The sequence below is a fragment of the Nyctibius grandis genome, chromosome 3 (genome assembly GCF_013368605.1).
Source record: "Nyctibius grandis isolate bNycGra1 chromosome 3, bNycGra1.pri, whole genome shotgun sequence".
NCBI lineage: Eukaryota > Metazoa > Chordata > Aves > Nyctibiiformes > Nyctibiidae > Nyctibius > Nyctibius grandis.
In genome coordinates this window covers 44,171,539-44,196,088 of record NC_090660.1, presented here as the reverse complement: position 1 = coordinate 44,196,088, position 24,550 = coordinate 44,171,539, and the positions used below count along the sequence as shown (strand labels likewise).

The 24,550-nt window shown below is 44.4% G+C and overlaps 1 protein-coding gene across 1 annotated transcript in view; it reads left to right on the top strand.

Moving 5' to 3' along the window:
- The first annotated feature begins 221 nt into the window (after nt 1-221).
- Nucleotides 222-24,550, top strand: part of PARD6G (par-6 family cell polarity regulator gamma) — a 67,976-nt gene continuing 43,647 nt past the window's right edge. The window contains exons 1-2 of the mRNA XM_068396692.1: nt 222-297; nt 14,729-14,951. Of these exons, the coding sequence (XP_068252793.1) occupies nt 226-297; nt 14,729-14,951 (295 nt within the window). The 5' untranslated portion in view covers nt 222-225. The remainder of the gene's footprint in view (nt 298-14,728; nt 14,952-24,550) is intronic.

The following is a 24,550-nucleotide window of genomic DNA, read 5'->3' as shown; positions in this document are numbered from 1 at the left end:
GCTGTCGGGAGCCGGAGCGCGAGCCCAGCGGAGGGGCCGATCTCATTGGCGCGCCGGGAGAAAGTGGCCGGAGCGGTAGCGGGGCGCCGCGTGCCGCCTGCCGTGCGCGGGGAGATCGGCTCGCGGGGGCGTCCCGGGGGCACGCGGCCCGCGGCGGGCGGGCGGGCGGGCGGGAGGCGGCGGCGGCGGCGGCGGCGGGGGAAGGAAGGCAGCGGGGCCGGGAAGATGAACCGGAGTTTCAACAAATCTCAGAGTCTGCGGTATCTGGAGTGCAGCGCGGTGGAAGTGAAGAGTAAGGTGAGGAGAGCGCGGCGCGGCCTCGACCGGCGGCGGCGGGGTGAGCCCCTGTCCGGCCCGCTCCCGGCGGCTCTCCCGAAAATGAATGGAGCCCCCCTCCGGCATCCCTCACCGCCCCCGCCTTCCCGCCCGCTGCTGCCGGAGCCGTGCCCTAGCCGCAGCCTGGAGAGCGGTGAGCGGCTGACGGCAGTCTGCGGAGAGGCGGGATCCCCGCTCTGGGCGCAGCTCCCGGCCTCGCCCCCGGCGAGCCGCCCCTGCCCAGCGTGAGGCGGCGGCGGCGCCGCGACCCTTCCCCGCCCGCCCCTGGGGGCGGTGGCGGGGCGCGGGGGGCCCTGCGCCCGCCGCTCCCGCTCGATCTTTTGTTTCGCCGCGGGGACTTCGGCGCAAACTTTGTGGGGCAGCTCGGAAATCGCCGGTCGCCTGGTCTGGCGGGAGGGCTGGGGCTCGGGCCGGGGGCGCCGGTGGGAGGCCGGAAGCGGTGCCTGCCACCCCCGTGGTGCGCCTGCCGCCCGCAGCCGCGAGAGCACGCCGCCCGGGTGCTTCGGCCGTCTCCCGGGTGGTGGGTCGAGTCCCCCAGCGCGGTTCGGCAAGAGGAGCGGCGGACTGGGAGGGAGGAGGCCGCGTCCCTCCAGCTGGTGCTGGCAGCCCCGAAACCCTGCTGTAGATCCGAGCCGGAGGAGCCAGAGCGAGGCCTGCGGGAAGAAGCTTCACCCTCCTGCGGCGGCTTCACCAGGTGCTACCTGGGGGTGCCGGCACCCGCCATAAGCCAGCCAGCTCCAGCCTTTGCATGCTCATGTTGTTGGGAAGGGGTGGGGGTCTGCAGGGCTGTCATGTACAGAAACAGATGTCTACCAGAGCTTGGCTTCTTAAAATGATGATATCAGTTGGCTGTGTCTATGGTTGGTCTTGCTGAGCTCTCCCCAAGAGGCTCTGGTTGCTCTTGGTTGAACCAGCACATCAAAATCTTGCCTGCCACCTCTGTGTGCAAAAATAAGTAGCACTTAAGCAAAACTGGGAAATCCCCCTGGAAACCTGTGTTTTATATGCATATAATAGAAAAGGCGTAGGCAGTGCACAAGTTGAAAAGAGTGCGGAGTAACATGAGCGTGCCCTGGAATTGTGCACAGCCCTGATCACCTGCTGAGATGGTATTGGAGGTGATGTCTTTGGGACTTTGTGCTCAGTGCTCCCTGTTTTGTCCCTTGCTGTTGTTAATATTTGCTTTCAGATCAAACAGCCTTGTGCAACATGTAGAACTGAGGAGGGTCGGATGGCTTCAGTGGGAGAACTGCTTTACGTCCAAGGGACTAATTTCTAAATGTGGCACCTGAAATGTAGGTTGAGTCCCATATTTCCTAACCCCCTGTTGCCACTTGAAGGGGCACAGCTGGCCTGGAAAGTTCCATCCTGCTTCCATTGCTGGAAAGTTGTGGTTCGGTTTGTACTGGTTCTAAGATGTAACCCACCCACAACATTCGTTGTGGCCCCCAAATGCTCCAGATACTGTTTTCTAGTTACTGAGTTATACCCCATGCACTGTATGAGCTTCAAACTAAAACCTTGACCAGAGATAAGATTTTTTTTTTTTTTTTCATCCTCTCTCTTCTACTTTAATATTGCCATAGCTTGAGTTTGTTCTATTAACAATTAAAAAGCAACCTTACAATGAACACCTCATAGCTTCCTTTACAATTGCAGGAATCCTGTAAGTGAATCCTATGTAGTTGTATTGACACACGGTGATTTAGGGAGGTTATAAGTGTATGAATGACTGTGGACTTCTGGAGAGAAGGAAAATAAACTTCTGTGGGTGAGAGGGGTTTGTTTACTGGAGGTCTTCGGTAGATCAGGGTTGTAGCTGCTCATGGCCCAGAGGTTACTTCAGAGAACTGTACTGCATTGGAAGGAAACTTAAAATAGCAGCTAAATTCAAAATGCCCTGCTGAGGGTCTATACCCAGTGATAATCCATTAATGTGCAGCATGGGTCAGTGGAGGCTACGTTGTTGAATTTCCTAGTGCTGGTGGGGTTGTGCTGTTAGTGTGACTTGTGCGCAGTAACATCTAGACTGTTTATGTAGCAGGCTGTTACAGGTTGTTGGCAAACAGAGGTTGGTCCTGACATTGCAAGACGGTTTTCTTTTGTCTGTAAAGCTCATAGGTTCCCTCTCATGGAGTTACTCTTCAATGGTTAGAAGTCGATCCAGTGAAAAGCTCTGGCCAATGGTACCTGGCAAGGTACTGTATAAAGACCTTATACCTCTTATTAAAATATGGTAATCTTGTAGGGTCGGTTATGGCGCTGTCTGTCTTGTCCCTGTGGATCACTGGGTTGTCCTGCTGTGTTAATCTAGAAATATGGATTGTTTTTTCTTTTGGATTGGGTGGACTATCTAAGGCTGGGAAAACAAAAAGATTCAATGCTGCTGCTTTTGGTAGCCGTATGTAGTCAGCCTTTTAAACATTTAGTTGCCTGTGTTTTGTAAGTACGAGGCCTGTCCGGACCTGCCTGAGAACTCGAAAGTTGAGTCTGAGAACTCATGATTTTGCAGCTATCGCCTGAGAGCGCAGGCTGCCAGGTGAGCAGAGGTGGGTGCAGCTCAGCCTCTGCGCCGGGGCATGCTGCTGGCCGGGGATCAAGGGATTCTCAGGTGGCTTTTCAAAGGCTGGGGAAGTGGCGGGCCATGGGCAGGTGGAATCCCTTTTAGCAGAGGAGCTGGGTGTGAGAGAGCACTGCTTTTACACAACGCTGTGAAATAGCTTTTCTCCTTCCCTGAAGATGGAGTTGGACGTGAAGGAGCTCTGGAAAAAATAGCTGTGGGGAGTCGGATGGGCGATAGTCTGCAAACATTGGGTTTTTGATATCCCTGCCTCTGTTATGATAACCAGGTGCTTCCTTCCTTAAGGATAAACCACCATCCAGCTGGTGTGTTGCATTAGTCATGATTCAGAAATGGCTCCTGTGAGAACTGACCGAGATTTTCCTGGATTTCTTGACTTTCTTTCCTTTTCTCCAAAAGAAAGTTCTTGACAGTTGGTTTGTGCCCTTGATTATTGGAAGGGGAGAGTTTGTCAGATCCTTAGTGCCATATCGGGTAAAACACTTCTCTGGCAATCCCCAAGTGTCCTTAAATTTTAAGGTTCCTGATGTGTGTCAGAGGATTATTGAACAAAGGAAAAAAGTGGAGGGCAGAAGGAGGGAGGGAGAGAGCATCTTAGTGGCTGAACTCCCTCCAGTTTTTCAACATCCTTCTTGTGCTGAAGGGCCAAAAACTGCAGGTGGTATTCCTCTTTTCTTGTCCAGTAGACGCATCAGCTTTGTCGATGATTGGATTTCAGCTGGTCTAAACCAGCCTGTACCTTCCCTGGACCTAGCCTGACCCATCACCCCCGCTGGGAATGTGGCCCAGAAGCATGCTTCAGCTCCTGATGCTTGCGTCCGTGGATATTTTAACGCCTTGTGGCTACCTGGTGGGAACATTGGCAGTGATGTGTTCTCTGGCTACATGTCTTTGTAGGAGGATGAGCTTTGTGGTGCTGTGTAATGCCTCTTGGTGTACATCAGGTCAGTTTTTCTCTGGGCGACTGCAAGGTGCTGCAGAAGCCTCTTGGATCACTATGTGGCAGAAAATACTGAAGGGGAAGACAGAGATCATCCATCTGTGCGCACCTCTGTTTTCATACATGGCAGTGATGGGAATTGCTGTAGCCTTCTGCTTTAAGAAGTCCTCTTCCTTCGGGCCCAGTGCTTCCTCCCTTCCTCTGTCTCCTCCCCTGAGAGCTGGCCTTATAATCAAAACACTTAAAAGCTTATTGCTAGATAGGAAAGTGGAAGGATAAAGAGAAACCTGCTTAGAAATTGGCACGTCATAGGAAAATATTAATTGAATTGTAATTACACCTTATCCCTCTTCCCCCATCTTTCATGTCAGAATACATTAGAAGCTCAATTCTTATCTAGGTGTTGTCTGTGTAGCTCAGGATTAATGTTTCAGCCCTTTTAGACAGGATCTGAAAACACGTTATCTTGCTGGCTTAAAACAACTGTGTATTCTCATGTGTCTAGTACTCACTGGCTTCTTTCCCCCATTGGGTGACAAGTGAAGTATCTGTCCCCTCTGAAGAAATCGCCTCTAATCTCCGAAAAAGGTTTCCAGATGACCCTCCTCTCTCTCTCTCTCTCTCTCTCTCTTCTCCATTTTACCAAGAGCTCCAGTGCATGCGATGTGTGGGGCTTTTTTTTGTTTGTTTTGTTAAGAATCCTGCCTGTGGCCACGAGATCTCAAACCTATTTTTCATTTTCTCTCCTTAGCTTTACTGAGAGGTTGCAGGCCTCTTTCCCCATGAGTGTAAGTCTACAGAAGAACAAATCCTTTTAAAATAGGAATTCCTGCATTAATGGTGAGACTTATCTTTAATTATAGCTCCATGTAGCCTATCTTCTCGTCCTGCTCTGAGTGAAAACAGGTTGTTTTTTTTTTTCCTCTTGATTTGTATATACAGCTTTTCAAATAGGAGGGTAGCTGTCAGCCCAAGTGTATATTTCTTTTCCAGTCACTTGGATATTCTGGACTAGTAGAAGTATAAGGTTGCCGCAGGCCTTTAAGTTGTAGCCCTTTGAATTGTTTGTGAAAGTATGTTTTTTTTGCAGTTTGAAACTGACAGTTTTATGTTTTTGGCTTAAAAGCAGCAGAAAAGTATTTCTCTACTACTACTATATTATTTCCCACAAGCTGTATATACAAGTAAGAATTAATTTCCATGTTTCAAAAGTGGGTAAATGCACTCGTGGTTCCGTGAAAAATATTCCTTTGGAAAAGAGCCCTTTTTGTTGCTGAACGACAGGAACTTTTGATGATGGCTGAAGATTATGACAACGCAGCTACCTGACTCAAGTGCTGACTGTGACATTTCTGCCTTATTAATAGTGTCATGTTTTCTTGCATTACAAACTGATTTACAAATTAACAATAACGTGACTAACATCCTACTACTATAAACAAGCCCATTAAGTATATCCAGTTAACTATAACCATATTTTTTTCCCTCTTCTCCCATCCTGTTTTGACGTTGTTCCAGTAAATGTTGGTGTTCAGATGGATGCTGCAAATGGATTTTTAATAAATTTCCAGTCATGTTTTGATGTATCCAGAGTATAGACGTGCTACTGTTCTGGACCTTGAAGACAGAGAGCATGTTTGGGATCAGCTATGCTCTGTGCTCTTATGAAGTCACTAGCAGATAAAATGATGTGTTTTGGTCTTGGGCAAGTGTAGAAGTCAGTGCTTTGGCAAGCCTGCCCGACCGCTTGATTGATGTAATACCCAAACAGCTTGTGGGTGGTTTGTCCTGCTCATGTGCCATCTCCTTCTGTTCTTAGGAGGAGTGTACCTGTGCTTCTTACATTAGGATAGCTGTTTTAAACCTTTCACATCGCCTTTTTTTTAACCCCTCCAAACGTTGCTGATACTGCTCAGACACCTTAGCAGTATTGCGTGTCCACATGACTGTTCAGCTATTACAGTATATGTACACACATTGTGTATTTGAAAGGTATAAAGTATAACATCAAGCAGTGTTACAACTGTAGCAGTAGCAGTAAGAGCAATCTTGCTTTTACCAGTCCCCCCGTAAAGAGATTTTAAAGGTCTGGTTCTTCTCTGTCTGCTGTTAACTAAGTGAGAGAGGTCTAAAAATTGTGTTTTCCAGCTTTTTGTACTTTGATTTCGCTCTAACCCTGAAGCCTTACAGGCCTTCTGAAGTTTTAAGAAATGTTTTCCATGTGTAGCACACTTCAAAATTGATCAAAAAGCATCACTCTCTTTAAACCTACAGGATGTTAAAACAGACTTTGTCTGCTTTAAGTTTTTAAGCAGTACTTTAGATTCTTCCAAGTGAAGGTCATACCTAGAATAAAACTAAAATAAGTGCAGCGAAAAGCCCTGTAACCAGCTGATTTAACTTCTGGTTTTGAGCTTCAAAACATATTTGATTATATGCAAACCAAATGTGGCACAGACTCTGAAGAACGCAGTGCTTCCCTCTCTTAAACGAAGACAGTGTGCTACAGCAATAGCAACTTGAGATGGTCTGGATTGTTGCAAAATATGTCAAGAGAAGGAGACTGTAAACGTTAATCTCTTAAGAAATCTTGCCTCTGTTCCTTTCCCTCCCAGTTTGCTGAGGTCCTGACAGCAGGTATTGTATTTATTCTGATGTGCTAAATAGCATCTCCTAAACTCCTGGTTCCTTTGTTATTGCAAATCTTTGGGTTTTTTTGTAGTAGGATGACTTTCTGAAGTTGTCACACCTAGTAAACTGAAGTTTGTCTTTAAATGGTTAGGTGACTTGAGAGAAAGTGACCACAGCTTAACGAGTTACCCTGCAGCAGCTGCCCCACAACAGTTGGTCCTGTGCATGCTTCCTTCCCTTCACAGATGAGAGGCCAAACTTTTCAGCTGAAAAGGTGTTGCACAGGCAAGTCATTTTGCGATAGTTCTGTTCTGGCGGCAGCTGCAATAAGCACCAGCACAGTGTAATTATCTTCTCTGACCCATACTCTGGCACTACTAGAGCAGTAGTGCTTGTAGGAGGTACAGGGAAGACTGGGACATGTGCTTGGAGCTACCTGGCTTTGCAGAGCATGGGATGGAGGAGGATATGCTCTGGTGCTAGAGTTATAGTCTCAGGTCCTGCATAACAAAAAAAAAAAGTCAAAATCTAGTTACTGAAAGATGGTGGTTCCTCTGACAATGGTCCCAAAGTTAGTGTACTGTTACAGGCTTGGGTGCTAGCTGTGCTAACCGGATGGTTATCAACATCCTTACCATGCATCCACCAGAAGGCTAGGGCTGCTACCTTGTGTTTCAGCACCTCCCATACTTTTCTGTTCTTGATCCTGCCTCCAGGTTCTCACCTTTGCTTTCATAATCATTTTTAGCCTATAACTTGGGAATTTCTGATCTGCTTAAAACTTTGTCCAGCCAGTCTGTCTTACATGAGTAGTCTTCTGAATTTTAGTCTCGCCACACTGAAACAGTCCAAAAGGACACTGAACAATGGACCTTTAATTTGCGGAGGTGCTCTTTAAAGTTGAAAAGTTGTTTACAGCCAAGTCAGAAAGGAATGTCTCCCATGTGAGGTTAAAATACCTGTGGAGGCTCCCTCTGGCAGGCTGCAGGACTAGCCAACTCCAAGGAGTTCTTCAGGGGTGCAGTTAATAGTGCTTTCCTCAGTAGTTCCTTATCATTCCCTTTGTAAGAGACTTTGTGCATGCTTAATCTGAGCTTTCAGTAACCAAGAAACGCTCTTCCAAGGATTGATTGCTTGCCACTAATCACCTTTACAATGCAGGGCAGAAGTTAAACATGAAATGTACCTTTAGATACATTCCCTCCCTCTAAGCAAAGGTAAAATCTCCCAGTACAGAGGGAGTCTGGTTCCCATTGGAAATTCCTGAAGTTAATTGAGGCAGAAGTGTCTGGGGCAGGGTGTGTGGCACCAGCCCCAGGGCCACCCGGCATGGGGCCATCCCTCCTGCTTCTGCCCTGCACAGCTGCTCCCAGTGCCCTGTCAGGTCTGGCCAGGGGTCTGTGTGTGCATCAAATTACTTCTCTGCAGCTGTTGTTGGCCCTGAGCTCATGGGGAAACCTCTGGCGGAAACTAAAAGGGTTTTAAATAAGTCTGCAATCAGCCAGAGCCCTTACTGGTTACAGGTGTCTTGTAACCTCTCTTAGTAAATGCTCAGAATGGCTTGCTATTGCTAGAGACCCGTACTAGTGCAGAGCTGCCTTCCTGCAGGAAGCTAGGCTTGCGGGTTTGTCTGCTATTGGTGGTGTTGACCAGACCTCCTGATTCAGTGGTCCTTTGTCCCTCTGGGTGGCAAGGTGGCAAACGCTCCTTTCCCCCTCATGCTGATGGTGACATGCATCCCGTGCTGTATTTGTGCTAAAGCTGTGTGGTGTGATAGTGTGTGTGGTGCTCAGTGTTCTCTTGAAAATACAGGATGAGTTTGGTCTACATCCTTTGCAAACAGACTTTGGTTTGTTCCCAGATATGTAGGGGACTGGAAGAAAAAAGGCAGAGATTTGCTTTTGGAAAGGTAGATCAACCACTTAAGGCAAAGATTTATTTTAAAGGCTTTCTGTGAATGACTGCTTCTCGAAGGAGAACAGCATTGTGGGTTTAAATATCAAGAGCTGAGGCAGTGAGGAAGGCTGGCACTGTGTGCTGCTTGGAGGCAGTGCTGACAGAGAGAGGGTATGGAGAAAGCAGCTACATGGGTGACCTGGTAGAAGAGGAGCTACTGGAGAAGGGGTGGCAAAGAAAGGGATGATGAGTTCAGAAGAACGGGCTGGGAAAATAGCTTTTGTGAATAGCTATTTTCACAGCTACCACCAACTAAGAAATAGTTGGGTGATGGTAAAGCAAAATAGTGTTTAGGAAAGCTAGGGAAAAGTACAGAGCAGCAATAAAGGCAAAGTCCAGCTGTGCAGATGAGTAGCTGAATGGTGTCCATGGATTTAAGATATAGGAAAGAAAAGATCTGGGTAATTAGCACACAGATATATGCAGCTGCCTGGATGAAGGGTGGTACTGGAGTTACAGGTGCTGGGCAAGGCAGTGTAATGGTCTTGTGCCCAATAATCATGAAAGAAGGAGGAAAAAGGATAAGTGAAGGAGGGAAAAGGGTAAGCTTAGCTTTAAGTTGACCTTGAGCTGGCAGCTGAGCATCTGTGAGGAGATCAGTAAGAGATTGCATGGGAGGCATATCTCATGAACAGAAGTTGATCTGAGAGTGATGGGGACAGAGAAGAAGTTGAATTTGTCTTCTGAGTAGATGCAGAAGAGAGAAAAGTGTTGTCATGGACTGAGCATCACGGACCGATGGAAAGGGTTGGAGGGGTTGCAAAGGCTGTTCTTCAAATGAAAAGCAGAGACATGAAGCATTGTGTCCAAGAAGGATGAAAAGGAAGGGGAACCACTGGGTTTCTTTGGGGGGAGAAACTATTCTAAGAATTGAAGATGTTAAAGCATGGCTGTATTTTTATGGGGGCATGAAAAGGGAGAATACAAGGGAGAAGCGTAGGAGTATGGCACGATGCCAATCAGGAAAGAAGTTTGGGGGAAAAGGTAGTTAAATTGTCTGTGACGGGGTTCCTATGCAGGGCAAATAGAAGAGAGGCTGTCTTGCTCTTGTGACTGTCTCTTGGAAGAAATAGCAAGAGGTAGCAGGGGACTGAGCAGAACATGAAATCCCACAGTTCCCATCAGCTTGATCATTGGGATGAAGCAGAGCTGCTATGGGGCAGGCAGTTGAAGGGGAGAAGAGAGAATTTGTCGCAGAGAACATCTGCTTGGTTGGTGGTGTCTTGCCACTAGTGACAACCGCTATGAGACTGGGAGCAGAGCAAGAGAGTGCTGGGTGAGCTGGGAAAAACATGGCTGGGGGAGAAAGAGGGTACAGAGAAAGAGACATGAATGGGACAGCAGAGCTCTGAAGTCCCAGACGAAGTCAGCCACCACAAAACCATTTACATTCAGTCTTCCCTCCTCCTTCAGCTTGGCCTTTGCTCCTCTTCATTGATAAAGCAGCCCTGATCAGGTCTTCCCCATTTTGAAAATCTTGTGGGTAAGCAGAAATTACAGTCTATGCAAGGATGAAAGAGTTTGGTTTTCTTTCTGTTCCTGATACTTACTTCATGGGAGAAGTAGGTGGCTAACGTAATTCATGTTTATTGCTAAATGTTGCTCTTTGATGTTTTCTTATTACAATAGCCTGAACTCAAAGCCAGCAATAAACTCGAGGGATGGCACCTCATAAACATAGGGCTTCATTTTTGACCCTGTAAACTTTTTGAAACTTAAAATTTAAAGAAAAAAAAAGTTGGTCTCTTTTGCTTGCAAATAACTCTTCCATTTCATTTCACAAAATAGCAGCCCTCCCAAGTAAACAAACCTCAAAATCCTGCTCCCCCCTCTCCTTTGACCTCTGGTCCACCCTAGCCAGAAAACAAAAAAAAAAAAGGCAAGCAGTTGATTGCTCTTGATCAGCTTGTGTAAGTTTTGGTCAGCTAGCTGTGACTTCTTCTTTAACACAACTTCTATCAGAATACTTTGCTTTTTCTTTTTTGCTTATTTTTCTTGGCATCTGTTTTTGCTCAGGGTTCCTGCTTGATGTATAGCATTTTGTTGGGTGCTTTTTTTTGTTCTCTAACTGCAGACAGCAAGTATAGTGACTGGCTGATACTTCAGAGGATCTTGGGTAGAGCTTATTCTTTGTGGAACAAAATGTACAACTCTTTCTCGTTTTTTTTCCAGTCATAATTAGGCTCTATCAGACTAAATTCTTTTAAGTTCCCTTGGACCCTTCTGTCTTCTGACTTCTGCAATAGTAGATGCTGTATTTGCATTAGATAAATAGGTCAGAATCATTTACTTCATTATGGAAAACTAATCTGCTTGTTAAAACTGTTAGTTTAGCACACAGTGTAATACAGTATTGTTCTGGCTGAGACTCTGCTGTCAGACACCAGTCCTTGTGTCTCTTTCTGTGGAGGGATATACTAAAAAAGAACTTTGTTTGTAGCTTAGAAAAGCAGATAGTCATCTTGGCTATCTGTGCAAAGCCCTCAGAATTTGTAGTTTCTGGAAGATACGTGGTGGACGTTATCTCAAAATCCTGGCTGAATACAATGCAGAGCACCCAGTCTCCAAGCTGTGTGGTACTGCAAAACCTATTATTACTGTGATACTCTCTATCAGCCTCATTAGGGATGATGAATGAACGTCGCTGCTGAAGCATTTTTTTCCCCCTCTTCTGAAAAGACTCAGTGACAATGGTTGCTGCCTGTGTATGTGCACAGGGTGAATTAATCAGCTGAACTACTACTACTACAGTAGTACAAACCTTTAAACAACAAAACGTATCTGCATTATCTGCTTAAATCTCTTCTGAAGGGAGTTTTCCCTCCTCACAACTCTCTCTGCAGAATTGCCTTCCAGCTCCCTTGTCGTAAAGGGCTGTGTCATGCAAAAAGCACAAGTGAAATTGCTTGCACTTGTTTATTGTTGTCCCATTGCTAGGTGAAGGAAATTGTCTCTTGGGCTTTCCTGAAGCTCTGAGTCCAGAGGAGGGCCACAAAGATGATCAGAGGGCTGGAGCACCTCTCCTATGAAGACAGGCTGAGAGAGTTGGGCTTGTTCAGCCTGGAGAAGAGAAGGCTCTGGGGAGACCTTCTAGCAGTCTTCCAGTACCTGAAGGGGGCCTACAGGAAAGCGGGAGAGGGACTTTTTACAAGGGCAAGTAGTGACAGGGTGAGGGGTAACAGTTTTAAACTGAAAGAGGGTAGATTTAGATTAGATATTAGGAAGAAACTCTTTCCTGTGAGGGTGGTGAGACACTGGAACAGGTTGCCCAGAGAGGTTGTGGCTGCCCCCTCCCTGGCAGTGTTCAAGGCCAGGTTGGATGGGGCTTTGAGCAACCTGGTCTAGTGGAAGGTGTCCCTGCCCATGGCAGAGGGGTTGGAACTAGATGATCTTTAAGGTGCCTTCCAACCCAAACCATTCTGTGAGTCTCTGATTCTATGAACGTGTGAACAAGTTCATTTGACTATACAGCGTTCGCACCAGACCTCAGCGCCCCAAGTCTGCAGTTGCACCCCTGCGGGTGGACTGTTACCCGCATGTCACGCTCCGCTGATGCAGTCGTGTCGAGCATACCCGCGGGGGTTAGGCTGGGAGGCCTGGCCCTTTTACCAGCTGTCCTCCGTTCATGTGGCAGCTTAAGCTGAACTTTGGGTCATACCAAGGTGTAAATATCCATCCTTGCTTCTTTCCTCTCTCCTTTCCCATGTTGCTTTCCCACCGAGTGCGATGCCCCAGCACGGGAACTGGCCTGTGCCTTGGTGCCTGTGTTGGGCAGAGCAGGACTGATGGGCTCCCCTGGCAGACCATGCAGGGCAGGTGGCTGTGAGGGAGGGGTGTTGTACTGGTAGGGGTGAGACTGCAAAGCATCCTCTTCCTTGCAAGGACCGTGCATGGTAATGGTCCTGAACAAGTTGTCTGTCCAGTAAACACGTGGTTACTGGGATTGGCATCTGAATACCCTGGCCTGGCGCTTTTTCAGCTGAAGGAATCACAGAATGGTTAAGGGTTGGAAGGGACCTCTGGAGATCATCTAGTCCAACCCCCTGCCAAAGCAGGTTCCCCTAGAGCACGTTGCTCAGGGTCGCATCCAGGCGGGTTTTGAATATCTCCACAGAAGGAGACTCCACAACTTCCCTGGGCAGCCTGTTCCAGTGCTTTGTCACCATCAAAGTAAAGAAGTGGTTCCCCATATTCAGATGGAACTTCCCATGTTTCAGCTTGTGCCCATTGCCCCTCGTCCTGTCACTGGGCACCACTGAGAAGAGTCTGGCCCCATCCTCTTGACACCCGCCCCTAAGGTATTTGTAAGCATTGCTAAGATCCCCCCTCAGTCTTCTCTCCTCCAGGCTAAACAGACTCACCTCCCTCGGCCTCTCCTCATAGGAGAGATGCTCCAGTCCTCTGATCGTCAGTCCTGTGTTCCTGTTCAGGTGTGCAGAGCAGGAGATGCAGCTCTAAACAAAGCCTACAAAGATCTTGTTCTTGCCCCTTTAGTTTACCATGTAGATGTTAAACTTGTCACTTGAAGATGGTTCCTTCTTGTTTGAATCTCGGAAAAAGAAAACTTTAAGATACTTTGCAAATAAAAACACTTGAGCTTTTTTTCAGTTTGAAATGTGTCAACAGAAGCAAGTTGCCACTTGGATTTTTCTGGAGAGGAGCGCAGACTGGAGGACAAAGGAGGACCATTTTTCTTCCATTGGAACCAGCTGTGGTTTGTTCGGCTTTTGTGCATTTGGATGGGCACTCTGAATTGAAATCCAAACTGGAACTAGCAGTTAATAGTACAAACAAGCAGCATAATTTGACTAAACAAGCTTTCAGATGATCACAACTAGGCTTTGATGCTGAAGAGTGGGATTTTCTTAACTGCAGAAGTAATTTGAGAACATGCTTGCACCCAGAGCCGGTAGGGTTGGTGTGTTTTGTTTTTGGGTTTTTTGTTTTGGTTTGGTTTGTGTTTTTGTTTTGTTTTGTTTTTTGTTGTTGTTGTTTTTCTTCTTGAAGATGATTATGGTGATGATGCATACTTTTGTTAGTCTCAGCAAGAGTGGCTTGCATGTATAAGTTGATTTAACATCTGAGAACCTCTAAGCAAGTCATTCTTCATTTTGGGAAGAATTTATCTACAGAAAATTCTTGTTGTGTTGGGTTTTTTTTTCCCCTTTGTTTGCTAGTTAGTTTTTTGTCTTTGGTTTCTTGCCCTGGAATTGACTGACTTTGCAAATGAGAACATCCACGAGATCCTAGTCACAGCCTTCCTTGTTCTTGGATTTGTGGATGTGGTTCCATGCTTTCAGGAATAAGTTAGCATGGTTTAGAGGTTCAGTCGATGAACAGTAGTTTACTAGTACTGTACAGTCTGAGTTATGAAATCAAATGTACCAGAAAGATGATTGAAGCTACTTAGTTTAACTAGATGCCTGTTTTTTTCACTCTCTATTTCCTTGATTAGAGAATCTAATTTTTCTCCTCCTGTTCCTAATAGCATATTTGGTTTCTAATATCATAAGTAAGGTCCATTGAAATCTTGTCCTCAATCACTTCCTGACTTATTTTAAATAACTTCATGGATTTATAACACTTCTAATTGTCTTGTGCCAAATCACCCCTCCCCCTTTTTTTAACAGCCATTTACTGGTCTGTAAAGCTTCAAAAAAAAAAACCGGTGGAGTGACAGAAAAATTAAACCCATGAAAACTAACTTAAAATAAGAACTTTCCTCCCCCTGTATGGATACCAGGAAATTCAAGGGGGCATGTAGAGTGAGTGTGTTTCCTAATAACAAGCTGTACGCTCGCATACCACGCTTCTTTAAAGGTCTTGTTGGGATCCCAGTGGTATTGATGGGAAACGTGCAAAGAATTTTTATAAGGTTGTTTGAATAGCTGAGTAACTTCTTTTGAAAGCAGTAGAGTGAACACTTTGCTTTGAGAAGAATGGTTCTGTGGATGCGCAAGGTGATGATAATGAATGATGGAGCTTCAAAGTTAAATCTTACAAATGTAATTGCCATCTAGAGGATTTAATGAAAATTTAATATTTAAAAAATATACTTTCTTTTAAGGTGGCACACTTGAGCATATCTGTTTTCAAGCAGGGTTGTGACTTGGTAGCCATGGTTATGTTCTAATGTGAGGACCTAGAAGGCCATTTGTACACTTGAAAAAACTGATACGTGACTATAAAGAGAGAGGTGATGTACACCATGTTCAAATGCCAAGCTAGAGCATTGGGCTGTGGTGACATTTGACAGCAGACGCTCTGTTATTTTTCTCTTGCAGTTTGGGGCAGAGTTCAGAAGGTTCTCCCTGGATCGCTACAAGCCAGGAAAGTTTGAAGACTTCTACAAACTAATTCTTCACATTCATCACATAGCCAACCTAGAAGTGATGATCGGATATGCTGACGTGCATGGAGACCTTCTCCCTATTAATAACGATGACAACTTCTTCAAGGCTGTTTCAAGTGCTCATCCACTGCTCAGGGTTTTTATACAAAGACAAGGTAAGATGCAATTTCATTTTGGTGCCTCGAAGTGTGCTGGAGCAAGGTGAAGAGTGGATTTGCAGCCCTCATTTAAAGGCTGAAATGATGTAAGAGGGACCTAGGAGCCCTCTCACTCCTCCTCTCAGGCACTTCAATAGAACTTGCAGGAATGGCGTGACTTCAGGGCAAGTAGAGGGACTGCATTGCTGCCTGTAAGGTGTTTGAAGGATAACATGCTGAGAATCACCACAAGCCCCTTCTTTTCCAAGGGGAGCGTACCTTGTGCTGCTGGTACTGTGTCATCACTTGAGCAGTCAACTGCACCACTCCAGTTGTTTGAGGGAGCTGTGAGGATGGAGGGGATCCTAGTGTTGTACTACTACTTCACATTTAGAAATCTTATCTATCCATCTTGATAGTGTCATACCCAAATGATTCATGCCTGTATAGTGTGTGAATGCACACAGGTATATATTAAAAAAAAAAAAAAAAGTTCTGTCACAAATGAGGTCTTGTTTGACTATGTTGACCTGGCAGACAGACAAATGATGATTCTCCCCTCTGTCCTTACACTAAGGAGTGTTGAATCTTCCCATTTTGAATTGTCAAGCAAAACTTGGGCAGAATTGCCCAAATGTCAAGATGACATCAGGTTTATGTGTCTGTGTGTTGTTCTTGTCAAGCTTTTATTGCAGATATCTGAAACCTTCTCCTTAAAGATCATGTTTGACAGTTGCTTCAGATGAGGACTGGTTTTTATAACAAGGTGTCTTGCCCACAGAACTTAAATCCTGGGGGAACCTAACACTGCATTAACACTACCTCCGCATTTTTTTTCAGTCATGTAGCTATTTTTAGCAGAGGGGTTTTGGAATTAAAATCTTGTCAGTAGCAGAGTCAGGAATGAGACTTGATGTGAGACTTTGAGCAGTCATTTAGCTTTTTTGGCCTGAACTCTCTGCTGTGTGGGCGTTTTTACTGATAAGGATTTAGCAGGAGGTTCCAGCCTGCTCATTGGTATGAGCTGGTATAGTGTGTGGTTTGATTCGGTGTTGTCAGATACATCCAGGGCTGTGTGGCCCACCCCATTCACAGCATGTTGTCTGCCACCTTCTTTTAGATGGGAATAAGTGCTCAAGAAGGCAATGGAGAAGAGGATCTACAGCAGTTTTTGTTTGTGTGTCTGTCAGATGAGTGGAAATGTCTGTGGGAGAGGACTTGGGTTGCTAGTGCTCTCTTTTTGTGTAAAAAATGCAAAGGTGGATGACAAGTGCTATTAAGTCTCCTTCCTGCAATGTCTGTTAGGGTTTGTGAATGTTCATGGTGGGTCAGGTCATGAGAAATCGCTTGCATGACTTTGTCATGCCTGCATCAGTTCGAGTTTATTCATGTCTCTGGATAAATCCTGTTCAAAATGCATCTGTCCTTGCTCTGGTTGGACAGATTGCTGAAGCCACTGAGTATCCCTAACTCAGCGTTGGGAGGGGGGTTGCCACCGAAACGCTGATTGCAGAACTAGGCAAATGAGAAAAAACTGTTCACTACATGTGGAAACAATGCTCCCTCCTCTTCAGTAGAAGTATGCTAGTTGTGGAGGTTTATAGCTTGTAACCATAATGGAAAAGTGCAGTATTTCCTTTTTAAGAAGTTTTTCTTTTACCTGTTGCCTTCCTCAGTGGGAAGAACCATGCTGCCACGTAAGGAAGCCCATACGAGGGGGAAGACAAGCCCATGCCTCTTCATGTGTGGCAAAGCCTAAAAACTTTCCCAACACACATTCTCCTGTGCTCCTTCTATAAAACTGAAGGGAACAGTAAATTCTGGCCCATCCCTTTGACTAATGGCACCTTTAATAAGGGACTCCTGGGGTTAACATTTGGGATTCATACTTGTGTATGCTCCCAAACAATCACGTCCATTTCCTTTTCTGCAAAGAAACCTTTAGAAATTGTTCCCTTCAACAATAATAGGAGTTACTGAAAACTTGTTTGTTTCTTCTTCCTTTGCTCCATCATACCCCCACTGTTTTCCCTGTCTTCAGAGTGAGATGACGGAGCAATGCTGGTCCTTCTGATGGAGACTTGCACAAGAACAAGGGGACTAGCACCAGGAAATCATTGTGCCATCCAGGGGAGCGTGGTGTGCCTGCAGTGCTTCAGCTCACACCCTAAACTCTGACTTCAGAGGCAGGAAATTAAGCTGACAGGGATGCTAGTAAAACATGAAGCCAGTCCTCTTCTGTGACTTTGAAGGAGACCGCAGAGCATGGGCTCTCTAGCCTGTTGGGTCAGGGATCACTGCCCTTCGGTGGGAGAAGTCCTGGGAGGCGGCTGCCAAAGGTTGTTCTTGCAGTATTGTAGAGTAGGGAGGGTTTGAGAGAACTGGGCAGAAATATGGAAGGAATGGAACAGTTGAAGTTCAAGTCTTTTTCTAGCAGAGCAAACTGTTTATTAACTGCATGATTAGTCATCCTATCTGCTCTCCCAGTTTATAGCTGGGTTATCCCTTCTCATGTCAAGTGAATTATGCAATCATGTTAAAACAGCTTAACTATTTGTTCCCAGAGTGGCAAAATAGGTAACTTACTCTTTGAACAATAATCAAATAACAAGTTGCTAGTTTGATATTTTTTTTTTTTTTTTTTTTTTTTTTTATTTCATAGTTTTTTATCTGAGCTTAGTCTTGCACTATTTCAATTCAAATGCGCTTCCCTCACTTGTTCCCAGAGGCAAGCCATCTGTTTATGCTGCTTGGACTCTTAAATGCTAGGTTGGTGTCCAAGTGTGGGATGGCTGTTTTATTCCACTTCCTCCTTTTTGTTCAAGTGTCCTGAGCCCCAGATTTTTCAGGATGACAGTAGCTGTTCCGTCCCCAGGAGGGGATTGTCAGTGCTTCTTAGCCAGCGTTTTTACTAAGGACCTGAATGGCCATTCCCAGTGTGTTTGCAACAATTACTGTTCATAGTTTTTGGGGTCTTGAAGGCTCTGGGACGTTTGCAGGTTATGTTTGAGTAAACTCAGCTAGGACAAGGTTTTTATAGCTCATAGTGATCCATCTGTTGAAAGTATGTGATGCTCTTTCCTTCTTTTTTTTTCTCCAATACCAAATTACAGTGCAGACAGAAATTGTAATTAGAGAACCAGGCTATGAAAAGAAAAGGCAGTTTTCCTTTGACTTGCTTTCCCAGGCTGCAAGTATGGGTCATGTCCTGTGTTGTAAACTGATGTGGCTCTTTTGACTTCATTAGCACAGTAGTGATTTATATCAGCTGATGCTTTGAGCCCAAGAATTTATTCACTTGGCTGTAATCACTATCAGGCATATCCAGAACTCTCTATGGAAGGTGCCTGCTGCTGGGGAAGGGACGGATGTCCCAAAGACCTTAGAACAATGCAAGGAATTATGGATGTGTTTGACTTGCTCCATAATAACTGAAATCCTGTACTCTAGCCAAGACCTGCATGAAGGAAAAGCTTGTCTGATGATGCAGTTGGTCATCGTTTTTTCAAGACTTTTTGTTCTGTGTCTGATTTAAACTACAGCACTTGAGACAGTCTCTTGAATACTGCAAAAATATTTAAGTGCAAGCTATGAATTCAAGGAGAAACAAAGAACAGAAAAACTGAAAGGAGTTAGTATTACATACTGTGAATGCATTACATTTTTCCTTGTACGATTAAATGGAATGATGTTATTATCAAATCTTGCTTTAATGTCTGTCTCCCAGAGGCGGAGTATGTGTTCAAACCAGGGTGTATTGGAGGCTGTTAAATAGAATGGAATAAATAGCAGAATTATAGTGACTTCATTGTAAACCTGCCTGAAACGATTCCTTGAACTTTGCAAGTGGGGCATAAGGATGGAAGTGGAGGTCTACCAGGTAACAAGAGATTTCAAGGTTTCTCCTGTTTTGTTTGGGTTACCTACTATGGTGTGTTTAACCTAGGAAGTTCAGAAACTCAGGGAAGTGTTGCAAAATGAACATGCTGATCACCCTGTAAGTACTCAGTGCAGCAGTTTTTTCCAAGGAAGAGAGGTAGATCCAGGACCAAGATGCTGAAGTACAACAAGCATCATAAATGGAGCGATATTTGGCTCTAATTCTAACTGAGCACACCACTGTAAATGCAGACTAATGATTCTGATTCTGGGAGAAGTGATGGAGGCTGCTGATGAACAGACCTTCACTTTGTACCACTCTTCAGGGTTTATAGAGTTTGCATGGCCAGTAACAAAAAATCTGCTGTAGCTCAAGTAGCAAAGGAGATGAGAGAGGTGGTGAGCAGCTTGTCCAGCCTCATCTTGATCCCAGACTGAAGTCAAATGAACTCTTCTTCTGGGATGCCTTCTTGTTTTGTCCCAATCACAACTGGAGGCGTGTCCTGATGGTGGTTTGAGGTTCTGGACCTCTGCTCGCTTGGCCTGAGTTTCAGCAAGTGGCCTTGTTCCTATGAATCTGTAGTGCTGATGAAAACGTATCCCTCAGCAGAACAATTCTCAAGGAAAACTTGAAGAAATTGGGGTGTGGAGAAATAACGAACTTAAATATTCAGGCAGTCTTGACAAGATATGTAGAGTGTCAGTGGGGACTGTGACTGTCCATGTGGCTGTTGCTTGAGTACAGCTGCTGTTCCTGTGAATCAGCAGGTGTATTACTATTGCTCTTAAGCAACTTCCATAAAAATAACAGTAAATTAATGAATGTGGGGGGCACTTTGTCAACCCTAAAGCAGATTCTAGATCAAATTCACAATCTTTCCATCAATAAAATTAATTTTAAAGCTTTCTAAAGGTTTAAGTGGTTTCATGGTAAGTGTCCTCACAAGTAGGAGACAGGTGAAGTGCTGGAGTGTCAAACACTGGACCTGTATTTCAGTGTGTCTTTGTCAAATATCACACTCCTTGCAGGAGCGTAAAAGGCAAAAAAACTGAAGAAGCTGAAGAGCATTCTAACAGCAAATAACCCTAAAACACTCTCTACAGCTAAGTAGGGGTAGCTGGGTCTTACATAATAACTTAGTAAATGCCACAAACGGACTGCAGCTGTTAATTGAGGTGGCCTGAAGGTGGAGAAGGCTGATGTTTTCTGATACCTGTGTTGTCCTGCATTTTGTGATCTGGAAAATTGATAGTCTGTAAAAAGCCATTTAAGTGTCATCTTCAGAAACTTGCTATAAGCGTCTTTTCTTTTGTAGTTATATTTTAATAGTCCGTTACTGTAACAGTACACCAGTGCTGAACACCAGTTGTTGCTTTTCTGCTTGAGTGGTTAGAGCTGCTGTCTACCATCAGTTCTCACTTAAAGCTTGATCCAAAATCAACAGGGGGAAAAAATGTGCATTTACCTGGTTGGGTTTTGGATTTGGCTTGCTTTAATTTACATTAAATTAAAGATTGGAAGATGCTGTTTTTCTTCAACTGCATGTAGTGCATAATGTATTTAAACTGCTGTGTCATGCAACGTATTTCTGTATGTTCAGAAGCAGTTCATAACTCTGTGATCTGTTATTTACCTGGCAAAGTTTGTTCTGCTCGAAGTACCAACATCTGTGCTTAGCTTTCTTGTGTTATAAAATCCGAGAAATCACAGTCAGTTTTAAAATAAAAATGTGCTGATGGGAATCATGCCCAGTTCTGACTGAAAAACCAATGGTGGGTTGTTTTATTGTCTTTTATACTCTAAGCAGATAATCCCCAGGAATGGTGGTTGGCTGTCTAACCACGTGTGTTAAACACAAAAACTGGCTTTGAGGCAGCAACTAAAATGAAACCTGTTTCCAGCTACCTAAAACCTTTAACTCTGTGCTCAGCCTTCTAGAGTGGGTACAGTTGGAAAAGTTTGAGTTGAAATCTTTCACATCTTCTTTTTGTTTCTTCAGTAATCTTCCTGTTTATTTTACAGTATAGGCATTGACTTCACCTTCTCAAAATGTTGTATTTCCGAACAACAGTGTGATTTTACTGCTCTTGTTAAAGGCATCTGACATATTAAATAATAAGGCAGGATGCAGCACATGTTGAGGGAAAATACTGAACTGCTCTGGTCTTGCACTTGTGAAAATCTATGCAGCTCAACCAATGGTCTTATATGAGTCTGAGGCCGTAAGATAAGAGTGCAGAGAAGGTAACTTGAGGTCTTCAGTTTATTTGCTCCTGTATGAGAGGAGGGGGAAGGAGCTGAAACTCTTCTGACACTTGGTGTAGCTCATAGGCGCACTGGAGGATGCAGCTTTGCTGTTGGTCAGACTGTCCCAGGGCTGCTACCCTGTCTCCTCTGCCCTGGCACTGGTGTAGGCCGGGGCTGAGCTCTCTGAGCCAGCTCTTCAGCAGAAAACTAGTTGTTTGAGTGAGGAGCTAGCATGGGATGGGCAGGACCACAGCAGATTTAAAGCAACTTAACACTGCCGTGAAGTCTCTGCTTCCTGCGAGGAAGAACTCGTCTGCTTGTAGCCTTTGGAAATGTGCCGCGCCACTGTATTTGGAAAGGAGGCAAAGCGTCTTGTGCTAGCTTTGACGAGATTAGGGGATGGTGGTAGATTTCATGCTAGTATAATAGGAATTGCTGCTAGGCTTAAATTAAATCCTTTCATGATTTTCCTCAGAAACATCTCTGTTTTTGAGCTGGAGGGGTCTTTGAATGCTTGTCAAGCCAAGTAATCTTTGTCCCACTCAAGCCCTTTGATATCTGAAGATAAGTAAAATGCAGCTGTTTGTTCCAGTGAAGTCTGGCAACAAATTACTGTAACTTCTCTGTACCATCTTTCATGTGCAAATGATAAGACTGGGTAATCATTATCTTTCAACTACTTTATTAAGCATCTTTAAAAACATTGTTTTATCTGGCTTGTCAGACATAAACACAAACAGCCTTGGATTTTGTTGCTGGCAGGTTTAGAGATACCTGGTGGCTGAGCAGAGCCAGCACGAGGCTGCTTCTCTCCTTCTCCTTGAAAACTCCATTTTTAAGAATATGAGGATATTTTATTTGCATCACTGGTTACTTTAATTGCAGCCAGAACACCTGGTAAGCAAGAATTTTCAGTGAAAGGAGGGGAAAGCGTGTGGAAATAGCATAGCCTACAGATAGGCTTTGTAGAGTCAGTTGATAACTGCTCTTGGGAACTGTTGCAGAAATATGTACTGTGTAAATATTGGTAGTTGCAGTGTACAGTAAGCATGGAACAGAAGCCTGGCAAAAAGGCCACTGCTGCGGCTGTTCTGTCATTGGCAGCAAATGTTTGTTGCACTTCTGTGTTAAAGCTACATGGGATTTGGTTTCAGTTTCAAAGTTTAATAACTTCATAATAAAAACACATTATCAAATACATTAATGATAAAAATAGACTTCAACAGTTGATGCTTCTTAAAAATTGCATCAAGCTGGTACCAGCACCACATGTTCTGATGAATTTAGACTAAAGGAACTTGTTTACAGTGGGAACTTATGCAGCCTTTAATAGAAACCTCTATTCAACTCCATGCTTTGCTTTAGCTGGTAACCCACATAAGAACAAGCAAATAACTACTCTTTTCTGTCCCTCCAAACTCTTGTTTGTTGTTTTACAGTTGCAAACTGCTGCTCTGACAGTACTTAAAAAAGCAAAATAGAAGAACCCCCCAATTATGTCTACTTAAAGGTAGTCTCAAGTAAAACTGTTTCTTGTTTTCTTCCTTGGTCTGACTCTTTTTATCTCAGATAGTGAAGCTGCTCTAACAGGTGGCTTGACTGGATAAAAAACAGTGGTGAGGAAGACTTGTCAAATGATCCACCTCTGTTAAGGTCCCCGTGAGGGAATTTTCCACTATTTATCTTTCCTTACCTTAGTAGTCAAAACAAGAGATTCTGTTTCCTGCTCATGGCTCAGGTTTTTTCCTGTTGTGCCTAGCTGTCATTTCCCTTCTGTTAGTGATGGAAACAAGTACAATGTGCAGATAATAATGAAATGCACTTGACAGTCTCTTCTTTGACACCAGATGTTACCTGAAGAGACCTCACAAGCTCAAAGTAGCTTTTATGTAGTGAGGGAGGGTAGATAGCACAATGCAAATACAAACATTAACTCAAGATTCAGGCCTTCAGGAATAGGCTTTCTGCTAAATTTCTGAAGTACTCTATACTTCCTAAGTACACTAAAGGGCTTACTACAACTTAATAAGTGGACTCCTACACTGAAAGCAAGCATACAGTGAAGGATGTTTCTGCTAGGTGTTTGTAGTAGGCATTGAAAAATTAACTAGAAATATAACTCAACAAATATATTTCAACTCAAACCTTTTTTTTAAGTGACTGAAAGCTCCTCTTTTGTCTTTAGACTGCCTGTATTGCTGGGATTGCATGCTCCAAATTTAAATGTGAGAGTTAGAATTAATCCTGCATAAGAACTCTGGATATTTTTCAACTCCAAGAGAGAAAGCGGTTTGGGGAAGGCTGAAAGAAGTCTTTCTTGAACCTGACCCTGGTGATGATCTACTCAAATCTTATTTTTTCCTCTATGCTATGTTTAGAGTAGCAAAGAATCCTGTGGGAATATTAAGGAAAGTATTAACCTAGAAAACTTCACTGTTGTTCTTGCTCTTCAGTCCCCTGCCATATGCTGACATTAAGTAACCTCTAAAAACTTCATATGAACAACTTCTACACCACTCATCTCCACCTGCCCCCCCCCGCCCCCCAATTTTCTTGTATATTTTCTGTTCTGCTGCTTTCTCCCATTTATGGCTTTTTCTTCCTCTCAGCTCTCAGCTTTCTACTCCTTGCCTTAGCTTTTTAATTGCTCTGCAAGGCTGTCGCTCACTGGGCAGGAGAGCATGTGTTGGGTGAAAGCACACAGGTGCTGGTGCCTGTTTTACTCGAAGCACTAGAAGAAGGCTTGGAGAACACTGACATCAGTGGGGTGGAGCAGCAGTGACAGAGCAGGTATGGAAATAGCAATTAGTGAGAGAAAAACTGTCTGTTATCCTGGGTCTTAGACCAATTTGTTCTCTGATTACCCCTTTGCATTAGAAATAATAGAGGAGTTGAGAATTAAAAAAAAATAAACATTGTGAAATTTTGCAGGAGAACATTTATTTAATTTGAATTTATGTACGAATAAGAAATCATGCACTGCCTGGTGTCTGTGGAAGTTGGAGAGCTGGAATCCAGTGGAGTTGGTGGAAGGCTCCGGCTTAGCATGGCGAGGGCATTGCGAGGCTACCCAGCTGCTGGCAGCAGCGAGCTCCAAGACAGGGTTTCTGCCTCTTCAGCCACTGTAGGTGAACACGACTGTATCCTTTAAAGCTGAGGTACCAGCTGAGGATGTAAAAAGGCCGAAAGCTGTTTTTCTCATCTGCGAATGCCACTGAGGTGTGGTAAGAGGTGGTCTGTCGGTTGTGACCTCAGGTTGGACACTTGATAGCAACCGGTTTGTTCACCTTATTAGCCTGCTTTACTGCTGCTTCGTTTTCATTCTGCCAATCAATTTGGTAGTTTTAGTAAAATAATGTAATCTTTACAGTTTTGCTTTCGTGTACTTACTAAGGTCTAGTTTTAAATGCAGCTGGCATGAGTAAAGGGGAGGAAAAAACATATTGTGTTAACCAGAAAACTATAAAGTTTCAGAAAGAATTCCCCCCAA